We start from the raw sequence: 19,461 nt of genomic DNA on the forward strand, positions 1-19,461 counted from the left end.
ACTCAGTTGAAGGAAACAGGGAAGTATGTGATCTATTTCAGAAATTTTATTTGTGATGCAAAAAGTATTAGCTGTATGGCCTTGGGGAAGTCACTTAATTTTTCTGTGCCTCAGTTTCTTAATGAGAAGGTTTGGACTTGATGGCCTTGAAGGTCCCTTCCAGCTCTTAATCTATAATCCTACGATAGTTCAGTTCAATTCAATTATTATGAATAAACTTATCCAGAGATCCCTGGTTCCCTCTACCCTCACCCCCGCTCCCACTCCACACTTCTTTTACTTCCCTGACCTGAAACCTGAAGGCACCACATCCCATGACTCACTTCACCTGATCTCTACCACCACTAGTCACCCCCACAGGGCCAAGAAGAGTTGTCAACATAATCTTTGCTCCTGGACCCTGGCTCTGTCACTATCAACAGCTCCGACAAGTCTATGACATTTAATCATACCACCCTTTCTATCCTCTCTGCTGTCATCTACCAGCCTATGGGACACTCTTCTAACCTTCTTCAGTGACTTTAGTACAATCAGTCATGAAGTTTGTTGACAATCGCTTCGTGAGTCTCCCTCCGGCTCCCACTGCCATCACCCTAATTCAGGTCCTCTTTTTTCTTGCCTGAACTACTGCAGTAGCCTCCTGAGCAACCTCCCTGCCTCCACTCTTTTCCTTCTGCACTCTTATCTTGTAAACACTTCTCTGTTGCTTTTTAAAAAAAAAAACCCTTCAGTGGCTTCTACCCTGATCCCAACCGCCTACAAGATAAAATGCAAACTGTTTGTGCTGGCATTCACGAGTAGTCTTGGGGGCCATCGCCAGTCGTCCTAATTTATATGTGGCCATGAGCCCAGATGGCTCTGGAGGAGAAAGTGAGGCTGGTGACTTTGCACAGCTCTCCTTCAGTTAATCCAGTTCACTAGCATGTCATGGGATCACCTCCCTGATGTCATGGCCCTCTTCGAGAATGAAGGGCAAACAACAGCTGGAGTCTTATCTCTTGCCTTTCATGTATCCAATATTCCAGCCGAGCTGGCTGACTAAGAGGTGCCCCCTCCCCTGTCTCTGCTCCTGCTGTTTCAGAGGCCCAAGTTGCTTTTCTTCCCCATTTCTTTATGTCGACGTATTTTTCATCTCTCATGATCCAGTTCAGGTGCCCCTGCCCCATGGAGCCTCAGGCCTAGAATTGCTCTTTCCGTCACCCCATCTCATAGCATGTTGTTTCCAGTTTTTCTTCTCCTCTGCATTATAGTTATTTGTGTAAAAGTCTTTCTAAGTGGATGGGAATTCAATCTTATTTGATTATCCTTTAGAAAACTTAATATCTGATGGTCAAAATAATTTGGCCACAGATCCAAAACTAGAAAGGGGTTCAGATGACATCTGGTTCAACAGCTTCCTTTTCTAGGTGAGGAAATTGAGGCCCACAGGGCTTAAGGAACTTACTGCGATCACATGGGTAAGTATCACAGGCAGAATTTGACCTTTGTCCTCTGTTTCCAGAACCAATGTTGTTTCCGTTGTACCACACTACCTCTTTGCTTAGAAGAGGACAGTTTCCATTATTCGGAAATTCTATTTGGAAATTTTCATGTACGACTCTCACATGAGGAAGCTAGGTAGTAGAGTGGTTAGAGCACTGGGCCTGGAGTCAGGAAGACCTGAGTCCAAATCTGGCCTCAGAGAGACCAGTTCAGAGGTTACTATAATAATCCAAGGCAGAGGTAGTGCATTGGGTATAGAGCCAGGCCTAGAATTAGGAAAACTCCTCTTCCTGAGTTCAAATCTGGTGTCAGACACTTATTAGCTATGTGACCCTGGGCAAGTCACTTAACCCTGTTTGCCTCCATTTCCTCATCTGTAAAGCGTGCTGGAGAAGGAAACGGTGAACCACTCCAGTATCTTTTTCAAGAAAACCCCAAACAAGGTCATGAAGAGTTAGATACAAATGAAATGTCTGAACAATAACAACAATAAAACGGAGATAATAATAGCACCTCCCAGGATTATTGTGAGGATAAAATGAGATAATATTTGTAAAGCTCTTAGCACAATAGCCGGCACATAGTAGGGTTTTTTTGGTTGTTGTTGTTTTTTTTTTTGACTAGGCAATGGGGTTAAATGACTTGCCCAGGGTCACAGCTAGTAAGTGTCAAGTATGTGAGGCCGGATTTGAACTCAGGTCCTCCTAACTCCAGGACCCATGTTCTATCCACTGTGCCACCTAGCTGCCCCGTAGTAGGCTTTTAATAAATACTTGTTTCCTTACTTCCCTCACACTGCAAGGATGTTCTATAGTAATGATGATACACTTTACACTCATTTGATCCTCATAGTAAGTGAGGGGGCCAGGTATTGAAAGTATTATTATCTCCATATTATAGATGTGAAGACAGAGACTTTAACTTACCCAGGACCACCCAACTAACCAGTGTGCAAGGTAGGATTCAAACCCATGTCTTTCCTGACGCCTACTCCAACACTCTTTCTATTTATAGCACAGAGGTCATGTATATTTGTAGGATTAAATATTTACACTGTATATACTTCAAGGATAATATACCTGGGAGGAGATATAAAGGTTTCAGGGTTGGGACAGCTGTGGTTATCAAACACATGCCCAGACAGACCCATGCCCTGGTAGGAAGCACCCATCTCCCCTCTGTTCAGTCTCTGGAGGCTTTAATAGAAGAGGAAGAGGGATTTTAACAGCTGGGTGAATCATCAAATCAGAATGTCAGTCATGATGGCAGGAGAGCAGCTCAGGGGCTGGTGGGGTGCAGCTGTCCTGTGGGCACATAGTAGAGATTTTTGAGATAGATCAGAGGTAGGGGCAAAGAAGACTCTGCTACTCCTTGTCTCTGGGCAAGCTTTGGGTGAGTGAGCTATGACCAAAAGGAGAAGGAGCCAGGCAGCTGCCCTATCTCTTTACTAAAAGCACCCAAGCTCTTGACTCAGAATGTGCTCATTTGAATGGGTTTTGCATGCTTTACAGGCTCTCATTTCACTCCCAGATGTGCTCCGCAGCTCCTATCAGGCCCTTACTAGCACCCACTTATTAGGGCTGGCTAACTAATGTTGAGAAAATGCCCAGTTAATCTGGGCTAAACTATTCCCAGGCAGGAAGGGAAGGAGAATGGTTAGAGAAGAAAGAGGCAGTGGTGGAAGGGGGTGGGGCAAAGAGATAGATACATCCTGACCCTCCTAACATTCTATAGCCCATACTCTATCTGCCCAGTGTTTACACAGTACAGGGCAAAGTCCTCTGTGCTGGGCCATGGGCCCTGAGTGCCCCAACAGTGACGGGCCCCCTCACAACTGGTGCCTCAGTGCACAGAGTAGCAGGTGCTGCCCAGAAGAGGCCATAAAGATGCTGGAGGTCCTTCCCCTGCCCAGTCTTGCCTTGATTATGCAAGGCATGTGTACCTGTGGCCTCTGCTCCCTCCTCTCTCCTGCCCTCACAATTGAATTCCCTGCCTTTCCCCCTTCCTTCAATTCAATTTAAAAAAACAAACGTGTATTTAGCACCAGCTCTGCAGAAGGTAGAATGGTTAAGTGGTGAAATGAATAGAGCGCCAGACCTGGAGTAAGGAAGACTCATCTCCCTGCATTCAAATCTAGCCTCAGACACTTACTAGCTATGTGACCTTGGGTAAGTCACTTAACCCTGTTTGCTTCAATTTCCTCAGCTGAAAAATGAGCTGGAGAAGGAAATGGCCAACCGTGCCAGAATCTTGCCAAGAAAATCTGAAACGAGGTCGCGCAAAGAGGCAGACATAACTGAACAAAAACAAATGCAAAAGGTATAATGCTAGGCATTGTATTGTTATCCACACAGACTCTGCCCTCAAGTAGCTTACTATCTAAACGGGAGGGGACAGATAAAAATGTAAAGAAATAACTGTGGTATAGGCAGGAGTGCGTCAAACACAAGGGAGGGATCCATCCAAAGAATTATGAGAAATTTGAAGAGAAAAAGATCACTTTCTTGTGTATGTGAAAGCCCTTACCAAACTGGGCCCTGCCTACCCTTCCAGTCATCTTTGAGCACTCTACAATGCAGCCACACCAACCTCCTAGCCATTCCTAGCACACAACACTCCACCTTCCAACTCCATGTCTTTTCAATGCCTGTAATGCCCTCCCTTTTCAGCTCCATCTCCTGGTTTCCCTGAAGACTCAGTTCAAATCCTACCTACCTTCTGTAAGAGGCCTGTTTCCACTCTCCACCCCCACTGCTAACAAATTCTCTCTGAGATTACCTCCAATTTGTTACGTATGTGACTTGTATTTATGTAATTGTTTACATGTTACTTCACTCAGAATGTGAGCTCCCTGAAGACAAGGACTTTCTCTCTCTCTCTCTCTCTCTCTCTCTCTCTCTCTCTCTCTCTCTCTCTCTCTCTCTCTCTCTCTCTCTCTCTCTGTCTCTCTCTCTGTCTCTCTGTCTCTGTCTCTGTCTCTGTCTCTCTCTCTCTCTCTCTCTCTCTCTCTCTCTCTCTCTCTCTCTCTCTGTGTCTCTCTTTATCTCCAGGGCTTAGGGCAGTGCCTGGCATATAGGAAGTGCTTAACAAATGCTTCTTGACTTGTTGGAAAGCTTCCTAGAGATGGTCAGTTGAGCTGGGTCTTAAAGAAAGGAAGAACTTCAATTTAGGGAAGAAGAGGCATGGGGATGATATCGGCAGAAGGCATAGAGATTAGAGTAGCTAGGAGGAAAATGGCCAGTGGTAAACAGTATAGTTTGTCAGGACCATACAGAAGGGGGTAATAGGAGATAAGGCTGAAAGGGGAAGTTGGAACCAAATTATAGAGGACCTTGAATGCTTACATTTTTTAAAAAAATGTACTAATGTCTTTTCTTTTTAATGCCATCTTCATTTCTAAATATATCTTTGCTTATCCCCCATCTAACAAGCAATTCTTCATTACAAAGAATAAAAAAAAGAGAAAAAAAGCATTCCAGCAAAACTAACCAAAACAGCAACTAAATATGACAGTGTAAGCAGTGTTCCAGATCCATAGACCCCTACATTGGCACCAAAGGGAGAGAGGTACATTTTCTCATTTCTGGGGTCAAGGTTAGGCATTACAATTATACAATGTTCAATTTAGAGGTTTTTGCTCTTTCCATTTACATTGTTGTAGTTATTTATTTTCCATGTTCTATTTACTTCATTCTGAATCAGTTCATATACATCTTCTCATGCTTTTCTGAATTCTTCACATTCACAATTTCTTAGAGTACAATAATATTCCATTATATTAAGGTGCCACAATTTATTTAGCCATTCCCCAATAAATGGGCATTTGCTCTGTTTCCAGTTCATGCTACCATAAAAGAATTCTTCCATGAATATTTTGGTATATATGGGACCTTTCCTTCTATCTTTAATCTTCTTAAGGTATATGCCTAACAGTGAGATCTCTGGGTCTGAGATCTCTGGAGTCAGTTAGTCAACAAGCATTTTTAATAGAATTTTATTTTTTCCAATTACATGTAAAGATAGTATTCAACATTTAGTTTTTATAAGATTTTGAGTTCTCCTTTCCTCCCCTGGCCCCAAGACAGCAAGCAATTTGATATAGGTTATACATGTGCAATCACATTAAATATATTTCCACATTATTCATGTTGTGAAAGAAAAAAAACAGAACAAAAGGGAAAAAAAAGGAAGAAAAAAATAGTGCAAATAATATGTTTTCGTCTGCATTTAGACTCCATAGTTCTTTCTCTGGATGTGAATAGCATTTTCCGTCATGAGTCTTTTGGAATTGTCTTGGATCACTGTAATGCTGAGAAGAGCTAAGTCTAGCTGTTACCGTGTACAATGTTCTCCTGGTTCTGCTCACTTCACTCAGCATCAGACCACACAAGTCTTTCCAGGTTTTTCTGAAGTCAGCCTGTTCATCATTTCTTATAGCACAATAATATTCCCTTACATTCATATACCACAACTTGCTCAGCCATTCCCCAACTGGTGGGCATCCCCTCAATTTCCGATTCTTTGCCACCACCAAAAGAGCTGCTATGAATATTTTTGTACATGTGGGTCCTTTTCCCATTTGTATGATCTCTTTGGGATACAGCCCTAGTAGTGGCATTGCTGGATCAAATGGTTTGGTTGCCCTTTGGGCATGGTTCCAAGTTGCTCTCCAGAATGGTTGGATCATCAACAAGCATTTATTAAGTGTTTACTATGTGCTCTGCATTATACTGAACTCTGGGAATCCAAATAGAAAGAAAGAGTCTGGATTGGAGCCTGGTGAGAAATAAAGAGGTGGTGGCCTGGTCCAGTCCCTCACCCCTTAAATGGAGTTCTGAGAGCATCCAATCAGAGGGAGGGACCACAAGGGTCAAAGGTACTTCTGAGGTATGAATTCCAGGGCTGGAGTGATCTTCCAGGATGAAGGAGTTTTCTGGGCACTAAGGAGGAGTCTTGATGACATTTTAGTCCCTTTCTAAACAAAATCCCAATTGCTTACTGGAACTATTAGGTCAATTTACAACTCCACCAATAGTGTATGAATATGTCAGTCTTTCCACAGCCTCTCCAGCATTGACTCTGTATCTTTTGTCTTCACTGCTGATTTACTGAGCCTTATATGCTAAAAAGACAAAAAAAAAACCCTTGTTTTCTTTATCTGGTAAGTAAGAAGGAAATATAGATTTTTTTTAAAGTAAAGGAGTGAAATGATCAAAGTGGTACATTAAATATAGTACTTTGTGCTTTTAAATATACTTTATTGTTGCTTTATGTATTTGCATCATCATTTCCCATCCACCCCACTCTAGACTGAATCATCCCTGTGACAAAAGAAAAATGAACAAAAACATCCAATATAGAAACCTTGTCTGATGATATATACAATAACCTTTCCTACTAGTCCTCTACCTCTCTTCCATGAGAGAAGATGCATGTGTGGTTCATTGCCTCTTCTCTAGGACAAGAAAATCACCTGGGGTAAGATGTTGTTGTTGTTGTCATTTATCCTTCGTACTAGAACAGGATCACGACCTCAGGAAGGTAATGCCATAACTTGCAAGTGCATTGGATTTAAGTGAGGGAGGGCTGTGCAAAGTTCTCAGCCTTGCTTTCTCCTCCAGAGCCATCTGGGTCCAGTGGCAAGATATGGATCAGGACAACTGGAGACGGCCCCGGGGCTAAGATGTAAAGGATGGCTTGGAGAGGGGATAGCCTGGAGGCAGGAAGTCCTGTTAGGCTACTATTAGAATAGTTTAGGTAAGGAAGATGAGGACAGCTGCAGTAAGAGCAGAAAGCAAGACACAAGTATGAGAGATACTGTAAATGTAGAAATGACACTTCGTGGATCTGTAAGGTGAGGGAGAGGGAAGAGTCAAAGACAACTCCGAGTTACCTGCGTGCGAAGATGATGATGCCATAAATAGAAATATGGAAGTTTGGAGAAGGGGCAGGTTTTTGGAAGGAAGAATGAGTTGTTTTGGACATGCTGAGTTTGAGGTACCAAGGGCAGGAGGGAGTGGTATGTGTGTCCAAGTAGAGATGTCCCATGTGCATTTGGAAATGCAGGCCTAGCGCTCAACGAAGTGGTCAGGGCTACACATGTAGATTTGGGGATCATCTGCAATTGCCGAGGGATTAGATAAGATCACCACTGGGGTAGAGCGTAGAAAGAAAAGAGTTCCAGAGACTGAGATGCCCACACAGGGGGCAGTAGCAGGGAGAGGAAGAAATAGAGGAAACATTGGAGAAGAGATATTTGTGTCTAGAGTGGTAATTGTGAGTAAAAGGGGATCAGGAAAACTCCTGAATGTTGAAAGGTGAATGTACACAGAGCAAAACAGTCCAAAAGTTAGTAGAATTTAATTTAACAAACATTTACAGAAGCTATAGTGTGTCTAGACAGCTAGGTGGTACAGTGGATAGAGTGTTGCTCCTAGAGTCAGGAATTCTCATCTTTGTGAGTTTAAATCAGGCCTCAGACACTTGATGGCTGTGTGACCCTGGGCAAGTCACTTAACTCTGTTTTGCCTCAGTTTCCTCATCTGTAAAATGAGCTGGAGAAGGAAATGGCAAACCACTCCAATATCTTTGCCAAGAAAATCCCAAATGGGGTCACAGAAGAGTCAGACACTACTGAACAGTAACATCACTGTGTGTCTAGCACAGTGCTAGGTGAACTGAATTGGGCAGGATATTGAGTTGGTAGTCAGAAGATCTGAGTTCAAGTTTTGCCTTTATCTACCCCCTAGCTGTATGACCATAGGAAGACATTTCACTTTTCAGCCTCAATTTTTTTACCAGTAAAATAGGTATAGCAATCTCTGCCCTACCAATCCCACAAGGTAGATATGGCATATGATGGCTATAAAAGTACTTTGAAAACTGTAAATATGAGAAAAAATTATTACTATCCTTTGGTGAATCCTGAAATGAATGAGACTCAGGTCCTCCTGCTCATTTCTCCAATCCCAACATATTCTGTTCAAACCCTCATTTAGCCTCCCTGGCCCTCAGTCTCCTTATCTGTAAAGGGAAGAAGGTGGACTAAATCAGGGGTGGGGAACCTGTGACCTCCAGTACAATGTGGCCTCGAGGTCACAGCTTCCCCATCCCCAGAAAGGAAGGTGCAAGAAAAGTAGCAACAAGTAGTAACTATGGGGAAAACTCTGCCCCCGCCCTTGTCTGTGTTGTGAAGTAGGGCTGGGATTGGAAGGTAGTCGACCTATGAGGTAAGTAGTAGGAGTAGGATTGTTCCTAGATAAGGAAACTGAGTCTCATGGAGGTTAAATAATTTGCCCTTACAGCTAGTAGGTGTCAGAGTTGAGGCAGGCTTTTCTGCCCAGTGTGGCAGAGCCTACCTCATTGGCCAATTATAGAAAGTAGCTGCAAGATGTAACTTCCAGACACATCTCAACTCCTCCTTTCCTTTCTCTGGCTGTGGGTCAGACAGTTGGCAGCTTGCCATTTCTTACATCTTCACTGTGCCAATATTTTCCTGGACTTTTTAGAACTGGAAAGCATCTTGGAACTCATGGTGCTCCTCATCTAGGAGGAAGTGGAGACCGAGAAGGATTGAAGTGACTTGCCTAAGGTCACACAGTGACTCAGTGGCAGAGGTAAGCCTCAAATTCGGATCTCTTGATTTCCAACCCTTGGTTAGGTGGGCTTAGGGCATCCATTTCCTTCCAGGCCAAAGCAGGGGAAAAGCTCTAGGTGGGCCGGGGCAGGGGAGGGATGGGGAGTGAGCATGCAGCTCTCCTTGGCTTCCTCAGTTGCCCTCGGCCCGAGCCCCTCAGCCTCACGCCGCCCTTAGCCCATGCTCCCTTCCAGAGCTTCCCTCGCCTGGTCCAGGCCGGTAACTCCCCGCAGACGGGCGGCAGCGCGTGCGCCGCGGAGAGAGAGGCAGGCAGCAAGCGGGCGCGGGCGCTGCGGGCAGAGGCAGGCGGGCGAGCCGGATCAGCCGCGAGCCAGGCGCTCTCCGCACGCCGCGCCTCCAGCGCGGGGGGAATCCGAGAGGGGGCGGGAACGGAGGCGTGCGAGGGAGCATCTGGCCGGTGCGGGGCCCTGCAGGATGAAGCGGCGCCAGGCATCCCACCCGGGCGAGGTAAGAGGCAGCGTGACGCGGCGGGGCTGGGAGCGCTTGAGGATCGTGTGCCTGGGCACCCGGGGGGATAGAGGGAGGGGCGCCCCGGCGAAGGACTGATGTTCCTTGCGCCTCAGGGGCTCTGCAGGCCACCGGCCCAGCCAGCCAGCCCACGGGTGGCTCAGATGCCCCGGAGAAGACGGTCTGTGTTGGCAGGCACAGGTGGGTTCTTTTCTAAGGGCCGAAGACTGAATTAGGGAGCTGGGTGAACGAACACTGACAGAGCCTGGCCATGGGATTGCGGGGTTGTCCCAGAGAACAGGTGTTTGCATTTGGGAGGTGTGGCTGGAATGGGGCTGGGGGTGAGGGGGCCGCGGGGGGGCCGAACCTCTTGCTAAAAAAAAGAAATCCCCCTCTTCTACAAAGATGTGTTTTGGGTCCCCCTTCACCACGCAGGCTGATGGTTGATCAAACCTACCTCCTTCCCCTCTGCTCCTAGATCTCTGGGCATTGGACCAGAAAGAGCAGAGATCCAGAGGATAGCAAGCCCTATTTATCTGGATTTTCCCTGGTACATCCATGGAATATCCCTGCAGAGGAAACCCTTTTAATTCTCTCTGCCAGCCTGCTGTCTTGTCTCATAGGATCGAAGCATTTGTCCTTCACCTGCTCTCTTGGACCGGTCTTCCCCTCCCCCTCTCCAGTCTCGGGCTTGAAAGACCGAGAGAAAGGTCTAGAGCAGGAGATGGAAGGGGAACTGAGAAGGAAAGACCAGGAGAGTTAGAAGTGAGCACCGGGGAAAACTGAATAGAAACAGTAGGGGTTGGTAAGCAGAATACAGAGATGAAGAGAGCAAAGCCAGAGAAGCCAAGAAAGACGGATACATGAAAGAAGCAGGACCTAACTAGGTCAGGTTCCAGTCCTGATCCTTTCCTCGTCAGTGTTACTGGTGGCATCAATTCAGCAAGTAAAGTTGAGGATGATAGCTGATATTCACAAAGCCAGCTGAGATTTGCAAAATGTTTTTCATTCATAGGGTATTTCAACCCAGGTGCTCTGACCCCAATTCAATATTCTTTACATTCTCCCAAGAGGGCCATAAGGATATGTCTCACTTGTATTTCTATATTCCTGTCTGATGAAAAATTACCTTGTTGGGGAGAAAGTTTAAGAGATTTGGCCTTTGGGAGAGGTTACTGAGGCAGTGGGAGTGTAGAACAAGCAAGCTTCTTATACTTTGGATCAGTTTCCAACCCAGAAAATCTTAGCCTGATTCCCCAGAGGCAAAAGTTTATCCTCTTTCACCTCGTTATTTTACCTATACCACCCCCACCCCTGCCACAACCTCTTTCTGATCAGGAGATGGCAGCTGTCTGCGACTGAGCTTGGGCTCAGTCTCAAAACCTGTTCCCATTAACACTGTGGGTGGCGGGGCTGTCATCCAGTGAGGCTGAGCTATCCACCGTCCATTGTCTCTCTATTCCATCCGCAAGCTGATCTCTTACTATTTCCCTTTTCGCTTTACCCAGCTTCCCAATACCTCTCCCCTCTAGAAATCCCCAGCCATAAGCCACCAACAGCATCCCAGGCTGGAAAGAAGCTAGACCACTGTTTCCAGAAAAAAATACAGTTGGGCTAAAGCTATTTGTTCTAGGAGCTGAGTTCTGGATTCCATGTCCCCTGTAACGTGTAATTCCTGGGAGGGGAGATAAATATTTTACATACATAGATATATCTATATCTACATATGCATATTCACACATACCTGTCATATAAACTGAATGGAGATGGTGGATGCCAGTGTAATGTAAGCTCTGAGAGGTCTTGCCAAACTAGAAAGGCTTTGAGTGTGGCCCTGGCAAAGAATTATGTGTCTGCTATCTGAGGACCAGTCAGCCTAGCTAAGCACAGAGACGCATGCATCACCAGAAGGTTTGCAACCAAGCAATTTTTTTTTTTAAATTTTGGAAGGGGCTATGACAATTCAATGTAACTGTCTGGAGAGATGTGGACAGGTTGTGATCTGCACCAGCAGCAGGAACACTGGCAGCAATAAAATCACAGTTCTTTTGAAGTATCAAAGAGAAGCAGAATCACACATATAGAAACACATATATACTCACAGGTCTATGTGCTAATGGATTTATTTATTGCACAGCTGATCTTGTCCTATTTTTTATAATGCTTTCCTTCTTCCTTTCTACATTAACTCATTCTTTTTTGCTGGTCTATGAGGATTAGGCCCATGGTAAGGCTAAGTGTCCAGGTAGCATGGCCCAGACTGCTAGGCCCCCTCTCCTCCCTGAAACAGGGACAGGCCTCCCCCCTGAATGGGGTGGGGTGGGGGAGGGTGGAAATGCGCTGCAAGCATCCTGCTCTCGGAACTCTTTGTCACCATGGAAACAGAGCGGAAAAGGGCAGCTTCTTCCCAGGGAGTGGGGAGAGAGGCCTCATTAGCTGGTTCCTCTGGCTGCCTGTGCCCCTGGAGAGGGGGTTTTGGGGTGGTGCCGGGCCACCTGGCATCTTGCAAACTCTACCCGCTCTTGCTAGCAGCTACTCTTGCCCTAGCCAGGCATCACCACATCCTGGTGTTTTCTTATTGCTTTTAGGGCTCAGCTGTGAAGGAGAGGTTCTAGAAGAGGGTTAACCAGGCAGAAGGAGAGGAAGCAGGCCTGGAGTGCTGAGGGCTTGGCAGGGGGCTTGTTTCTAGCAGATCTAAGCCCAGCTGGAAAAGTCACTATGATGCATGTGCCATGAATGGAGTGGAACAGCTGTTGAATGGTTAACCCTTAGTACTATCCCTCTGGAATAGCTGCTATAACAAGTATCACTCTCACTGTCACCATTATGATCAAAAGTGGTGCCTTTCATCACCACCACCATCAGCGCCTCCATCATCACTGTCAGTGAGGTCACTCATTGAGCAAACATTGTGTCTACTTTGTCAGTCAATCAATAAACATTGGGGGGGGGGTTAAGTGACTTGCCCAGGGTCACATAGCTAGTAAGTGTTGTGTCTGAGGCTGGATTTGAACTCAGGTCTTCCTGAATCTAGGGCCAGTGCTCTATCCACTGCACCACCCAGCTGCCCCAATAAACATTTATTAATCACCTACTATATGCCAGGCACTTTGCTAAGTGCTGGGGATTCAAAGAAACACATTCCCTGATCTCAAGAGATCATAATCTATATGAGAATCAGGACAGTTTAGGAGATAGAGAGCCAACCTGGATGGTCAGGGTAATCTGGGTCCAAGTCCCCCTCTGACACATGGTGGCTGTATAATCCTAGGCAAGTCATGAACCCCTCAGTGCTCCAGGCACCTTTCTAAGACATTGGTAGGAGAAGTCACCCCAGGGGACTCTCTTTGCCAATGAAATAACAGGAGAAAATAATGTACAGAGCACAGTGTAAATGGAGGTACTCCATTATTCCAGGAAATCTGTGATTTCGTTCACGTAGCTATTCAACAATATAGATTGCCATACACCTATGTCTGCCCATCCTCAGTGACTCCCATTTATGTCCTCTCTTAAGTTCACCATGGGAAGACCACCCAATGTGCTGGAAGCCTTCACATACTCTGTATTTCATAGGTAGCAGTGGTATGAGTCTACAGGCTTACCTGTTCATCAGATATCCTTTATTTTTGCTCATGAAACACCCATTCCTTTTTCTTCCTGGTTGTACATACCTTTCATGGAGTCTTTGCTCGTAATGCATTTCAGCCTGCTCGTGTTCACTATGCACTTCTCCATGGCCCACTGGGGGGATCCTCAACTTTACTTCTTGGGAGACCGTAGTGTTGCATGACTCCCAGCCATGCAGTATTAAAGAGTATTGGTGAAAAAAAAAAGTAGGTCTTTGTCTCAAGGAATTAGACAGGTTCTTAGAAGAACTTTTCAGCTTTCCAAATGCAATCCATCCTACTCTCCTCCTATTTAATTCTGGGCTTGGCTTATTGTCATTTTGCAACATCAGTCCCAGATCTATACAGTGATGGACAAATGCCACAGGTTACCCACCCAATTGCATATCGTAGTCTGGTCAGTAGTCATTATTTGTCTACTTTGTTTTTCTTATGTAGATAATTGGGCCAGACTGACTTACGTGATCTTGGAGCCCATTCAGGAGACTCTGCAGTGTGCCAGGGCTTAATGCAATCAGCAGAAAATGTCATCTGTGACCAAGAGCACAGAGAGAATCCCTCTTTGACACGAGCTCAGCTGGACTTCTCTACGACGGAGCCAAGTGCCTTTGGCAAGCACATCTCCGTGTTTTACACATCACTTGATATTAACAAGCAGAGGGCTGTAAAACAAAGTTATTTGCACTGTTAAATCTTTCCAGAAAACTTAGGTCATTTTGACACTTAAGGAAGCATTTCACTGTGTTGAACCGAACACTTTTAGTTATGACCAATGAATGACACAATAAACACCTGTATCCTCTATACTTTCCAGTCAAGTGGATGATAGGGAAGACATAGTCTGCTGTGGAATATTGCGATGGAGTATTTGCCCGTCTGATCCCTTTTAATACCATTATCAAGGAGGTCCTCCATATGGATGAAAAGGAGCCATGTGGGTCAGTAGTTTTTGAAAGTCATTTGGCTGTCTGTTTTGGTAATAATAGACTTCGGGTCTTCCCCAGGTAGGTGACCGAGAGAATATCCAGGAGAGACACAAAGTGTAAATAAAACAATAAGCCCTGTCCTTCCAGAACTTACGACCAAGGAAGGAGAGAAGACACAAACACAAATAACTATTCAGTCACCACGTTCACTTTCACATCAATATGTCCCCATTATCATCGCCGTCATTTGACATGAGTGTCCAGGGAATGCCCAAAACTGTACTAGGCCCCAGATGGATAGTAAAATTTAATTCGACTCAGTAAGCACTGAGTACTGACCATGGATTACAACCTGGTTTGCCCTTTCCATGAATTTCCCCAGGCAACATAGTGAGAAAGGAGGTGTCTTTTTTTTTAAAATTTCTTAAGCCTTTGGCCTGATTTGACATTAATCTTCTCTGGCCACTTACCCTTTGTTGCACAAGGTGGATTTGAGCACTCACTCGGGGAAGATGACCACCTTTCTCCCCAGCTAGATCTGTCTTTTGGTAGGAGACACTCTGCCTTCCAGACAGCCCTCGTGGCTCTGCTCTCCCTTCCTTTCTGTCCTTGTTTCATAGGTTTCTCCCACTCTCATCATTCTTGCGTCCAGAAACTTAAGAAGCAAGAGGAGGTGTCTGGTATATGGCTTGTTTGTACATAGCTATTTCTGTGTTGTCTCTTCCATTAGGTTGTGAGCTCCATGAGGGCAGGGGCTGTCTTTACCTTTCCTTCTATCCCCAGCAGTCATCACAATGTCTGGCTCATAGTGAATACTTAATAAATGGTTGTTGATTTGATTTGGTATATGTAGGAAGGGTGCCTTTCCTACAGTGGTGGGGTTGGGGTGGGGGGGTGGAGTGAGGTTAGGCCTCACCTCTGCCCTTTGGATTTCTTCTTCCTCTCCCTCATCCTTCCGGTATTTCTTGCTGGCAGCCTGTGACTTCAGATCTACTGATGACCCCTAGTGATCAGGGTGATGGAGACCTGGACATAGACTTTACTGCAGACCGTGGAAACTGGACAGGGAAGCTGGACTTCCTTCTCTCCTGCATTGGCTACTGTGTGGGCCTAGGCAACGTCTGGCGCTTCCCCTATCGAGCTTACACCAATGGAGGAGGTAGGGGACCTTTGACCCATTCTTGCCCTAGGATGGGGTTATGCTGACAGAGTGGCCCGTGTGGATCCATTCTATGTGTTGTCTTCTTCCATTAGAATGCAAGCTCCTTGAGGGCAAGGACCATCTTGCATGTATTCCCCAGTACCTATCTCTATCCATCTATCTATCTATCTGTCTATCTGTCTGTCTGTCTGTCTGTCTATCTTTATCAAAGTGAAGTGTGATTTCTGCCCATTCCATAATCACTCAATTAAATTGGAGGCTGGCAGGGGGGAAGGAGTAGAAGGGGCAGGGTAAAGTGCCAGAGAACTGGGCTCCAGGCATGACCTTATCTACTCTAGCTGCCAAGACTTAGCCTTCCCCCAACTCTTGTTCTGTATCAGAAGGCTGAGACCCTGGAAAACAGCCACGAGTCCTCAGTCTTTCTCTTCTTCCTCTTTCTCTCCTATCTTGCTCTGGTCCCTCTTTTCCCTCTCCATTATTTCTGCTCTCCTCTTTCTCCCACCTCCCTTTCCTCTTTCTCCACCTTGATTCCTGCCCCCCCCCCCATCTTCTCTAATTGGGAGGAAGGGGAACAGTTCAAGACTTTGGTATCTCTGACTAAAAAACTCACTCAAAAGGTATGGGCTGGGGGCAGCTGGGTGGCACAGTGGATAGAACACCGGGCCGGGAGTCAGGAGGACCTGAGTTCAAATCCGGCCTCAGACACTTGACACTTACTAGCTGTGTGACCCTGGGCAAGTCACTTAACCCCATTGCGTAGCAAAAAAACAAAAACAGAAACAAAACGAAAGGTATGGGCTGCACAATGAGGTGGTAAGAAGTCTGATAATGGAATTGAGGAGACCAAGTGGGCTCCAGTTCTGGCCCTGGTTGGATGACTTTAGCCAAGTCAAGTCTTCATCCCTCTAGGCCTGTTTCTCTCTATGTAAAATGAAGGAATTGGACTATAAAATCTCAGCTACCTTTCTAATTACATCATTCCAAGGCTGTTTCTCCCTCTACAAAATGAAAAGGGCTGGACTATAAGATTTCAAATGTCTTTCTAATCACTCCATCAAGTTCCTGGTTGCTGCACTCTCTCCCTTCTCAAATCCCCTTGCATTTAATAACATTAACTAGCAATTGCTTAATGCAGCCCTTTACACATGTTAACTCACCAGTAGTATTCCCATTTTACAAATGAAAAAAACTTGAGGTTAAATGACTTGCCCAGGGTCACACATATAATAAATGCTCAAGTCAGGATTTGAACCCAGATCTTTTTGACTCCACATCCTATCCACTGAGCTGCCTATCCATAGTATTTACTTCTCTGAGTACAGCTTCTATTCCCATCCCCCACTCTCATTAGACTATAAGCTCTCGGGGCAGGTACTGTTTGCCTCTTCTCTTTCTAACTAGAATACCCAGAACCTAGCACAGTGTAGGTCTACATGGTCAGTACTTTATGCTTATAGAATGTGAGTTCCAGCTTCAACATGCTATGCCTCCTCTGCACAGCAGTGGTACCCTAAAGATACAATTCAATTCAACAATAATTTATTAAACGCTGATTTTGTTCCAGGCCATGTGCCAGGTGTGAGGTCCTGCCCCCTTAAGGACCTTCCCCTCTCCTCATTAGCTCATCACTTAACTTTCCTGAGACAGCTCTGGGCAGCCTCTTCCTGGACCTTGGCTTCCTGCCAGGCCTCCTGCTGGGATTCACAGGGGGGAAGGTTAGGCCCACCTAGGGCCTAGGCCTCTGCCACCCGCAGCTTGAAGGATAAAGAGCTGGCTCTGTACTGTGAGAAGCACTTCTCTCCTTCATGTGAAATGTGCTTTAAGCCTTACTCTGTGTAGAGAGCTGTGCCTGGTGCTGGGGAAAATACGGCGACAAACAACGTGGATTCCCTTCTCTCGAGGAGCTCAGTATCTACTGGGTACATAGGATAAGAACAGGGCCATAATGCCAGATTGAAAGTGCACAGTAAGGATGTGGGTGAGCGCCCAGGAGGGAAAAGAGTTTCTGACTGGTGGGTTCAGAGGAGGCTTCCTGGTGGAGCTGGAATTTGAGGAGAGTCTTTGGGAAAAAATGGGAAATGCCACAGACAATAATGGAAGAGGAAGGCTAAGTGTGGGGAGCAGTGTGGCTAATTGCAGAGGAGCCAGAATGACAAGGTACAGAGGGGCATCCAGAACACATCATGCACAGAGGCAAGTCTGGAAAGGAAGGAACCAGGCATTTATTAAGCACCTACTGTGTGCCAGGCACGGTGCTAAGCACTTTACACTTCTTACTTCATTTGAGCCTCCCAACCCCCCTGTCAGGTAGGTGCTGTTATTATCTCCATTTTACAGTTGAGGAAACGGAGGGTAAGATAGAGGTGAAGTGACTTGCCTAGGGCCACACAGCCCGTAAGTGTCTCAGGCCAAATTTGAACCCAGCTCTTCCTGATTCAAGGCCCAGCACCCATGAGCACTGTGTTCATCCAACTACCTACTGACTAGGTCAGTTAAAGCCAGATTTTATAGGGTCTCAAATGGAAGACTGAGAAACGTGGGCTTTATTTAGAATCCAATAGGAAACCAGTGAAGGTTCCTTTGGCAAAGAAGTGATAGGAACAATTAGGCCCATTTAATGAATGAGGAGTCTGAAGCTCCCTGATCATAGATATTAGCACTGGAAGGCGCCTCAGAGATCTAGTCAAGCTTCCTAATTTTTCAAATCAAGGCCCAGCAGGGATGGGGAATCTGTGGCCTCGAGGGCCACATGTGGTCCTCTAGGTCCTCAAGTGCAGCCCATTGACCGAATCCAAACAATCCAATTTGTTCTGTGACATTTGGATTGTCAAAGGGCCACACTTGAGGACCTAGAGGGCCACGTGTGGCCTCAGGGTCGCAGGCTCCCCACCCCTGGGAGAGATAGAGAGACTGGCCCAAAATCACACAGGGAATGCAAGCAGAACAACTATTCCAATCCAGCTCCTTTGACTGCAAGTCCGGATTCTGAGAGGCTTAGCAACTTGCCCACGGCACACAGCTAGCGTCGGAATCTGAATTAAAGCCCAGTTTCTAATATTCTTTATTAGATTATAATATTCTTTCCAGCATCCTGTGCTGCCTCCCCACAACTGAAAGCCGGGTTGTTCAGGAGTTCACGTAATAAGCCTTGAAATGGTCTTTCACCTGCTTAACCTCAAGTGAGAGACTCATCCTTTCAGCACCACTGTGTTTTGGCTCAGCCTTGCTGGAGTGAGGAGGATAGCATGGATAACAAGCTGACCTCGGAGTTCGGGAAGTCCTGGGTACAAGTCCTACCTCCTACACACTGACCGTATGGCCCTGAACAGAGCTCTTCATCTTTTAGTGATTCTAACAATTCTCTGGGCAGCTAGGTAGAGCAATAGATAGAGGGCCAGACCTAGAGTCATTAAGATCTGAGTTCAAATCCGGCCTCAGACACTTACTAATTTTGTGACTGTTTGCTTAGACTTGAGATCAGGAAGAGTCTTCACGACCTCATTTGGGATTTTCTTGGCAACAATACTGGAGTGGTTTGCCATTTCCTTCTCCAGCTCATTTTGCAGAGGAGGAAACTGAGGCAAACAGGGTTAAGTAACTTGCCCAGGGTCACACAGCCAGTAGGTATCTGAGGTCAGATTTAAACTCAGGAAGATGAGTCTTCCTGACTCTAGGCCTGGCGCTCTAACCACTGTACTACCTAGCTGCTGGAGAAGTAAATGGCAAACCACTCCAGTATCTTTGCCAAGAAAACCCCAAATGGGGTCAGCAAGAGTCAGACTCCACTGAGCAACAGTACCAGCCGCAGCAGCAGAAGCAGCAATTCTCTTAAGATTGTAAATTGCTGATTTACGATGGTGCTGATCTGCATCGATAGAAGGGGTTTTCCTCGTTGGGAATTCCCTCTCCCAATGGAATCGTAAGTCCAAGCCAAAAACAACAACTTACATTTCTATAGTGCTTAAAGTTTACTTTCTTCATGATAATCCTGTGAAGAAAGGAATACGAGAACGACCGTGGTCATTTTAAGATCACGAAACTGACTCTCGGAGAGTGTAAATTGCCCAGGGTCACCGAGCTAGTAAATAAAGAATCTTGGGTTGGACCTCTGGCTTCCCAACTTCAAGTCTGGTTTGTGTGTTTGGGTTAAACTGCTCC

At 45.8% G+C, this 19,461-nt stretch overlaps 1 protein-coding gene across 1 annotated transcript in view; it reads left to right on the forward strand.

Moving 5' to 3' along the window:
- The first annotated feature begins 8,808 nt into the window (after positions 1-8,808).
- SLC6A7 (solute carrier family 6 member 7) overlaps positions 8,809-19,461 on the forward strand; it is a 30,973-nt gene continuing 20,320 nt past the window's right edge. The window contains 3 exon segments of the mRNA XM_020964315.2: positions 8,809-9,098; positions 9,313-9,586; positions 15,117-15,300. Of these exon segments, the coding sequence (XP_020819974.2) occupies positions 9,554-9,586; positions 15,117-15,300 (217 nt within the window). The 5' untranslated portion in view covers positions 8,809-9,098; positions 9,313-9,553.

The sequence above is a fragment of the Phascolarctos cinereus genome, unplaced genomic scaffold (genome assembly GCF_003287225.1).
Source record: "Phascolarctos cinereus isolate Bilbo 61053 unplaced genomic scaffold, phaCin_HiC Scaffold_2;HRSCAF=192, whole genome shotgun sequence".
In the NCBI taxonomy this organism is placed as follows: Eukaryota; Metazoa; Chordata; class Mammalia; order Diprotodontia; family Phascolarctidae; genus Phascolarctos; species Phascolarctos cinereus.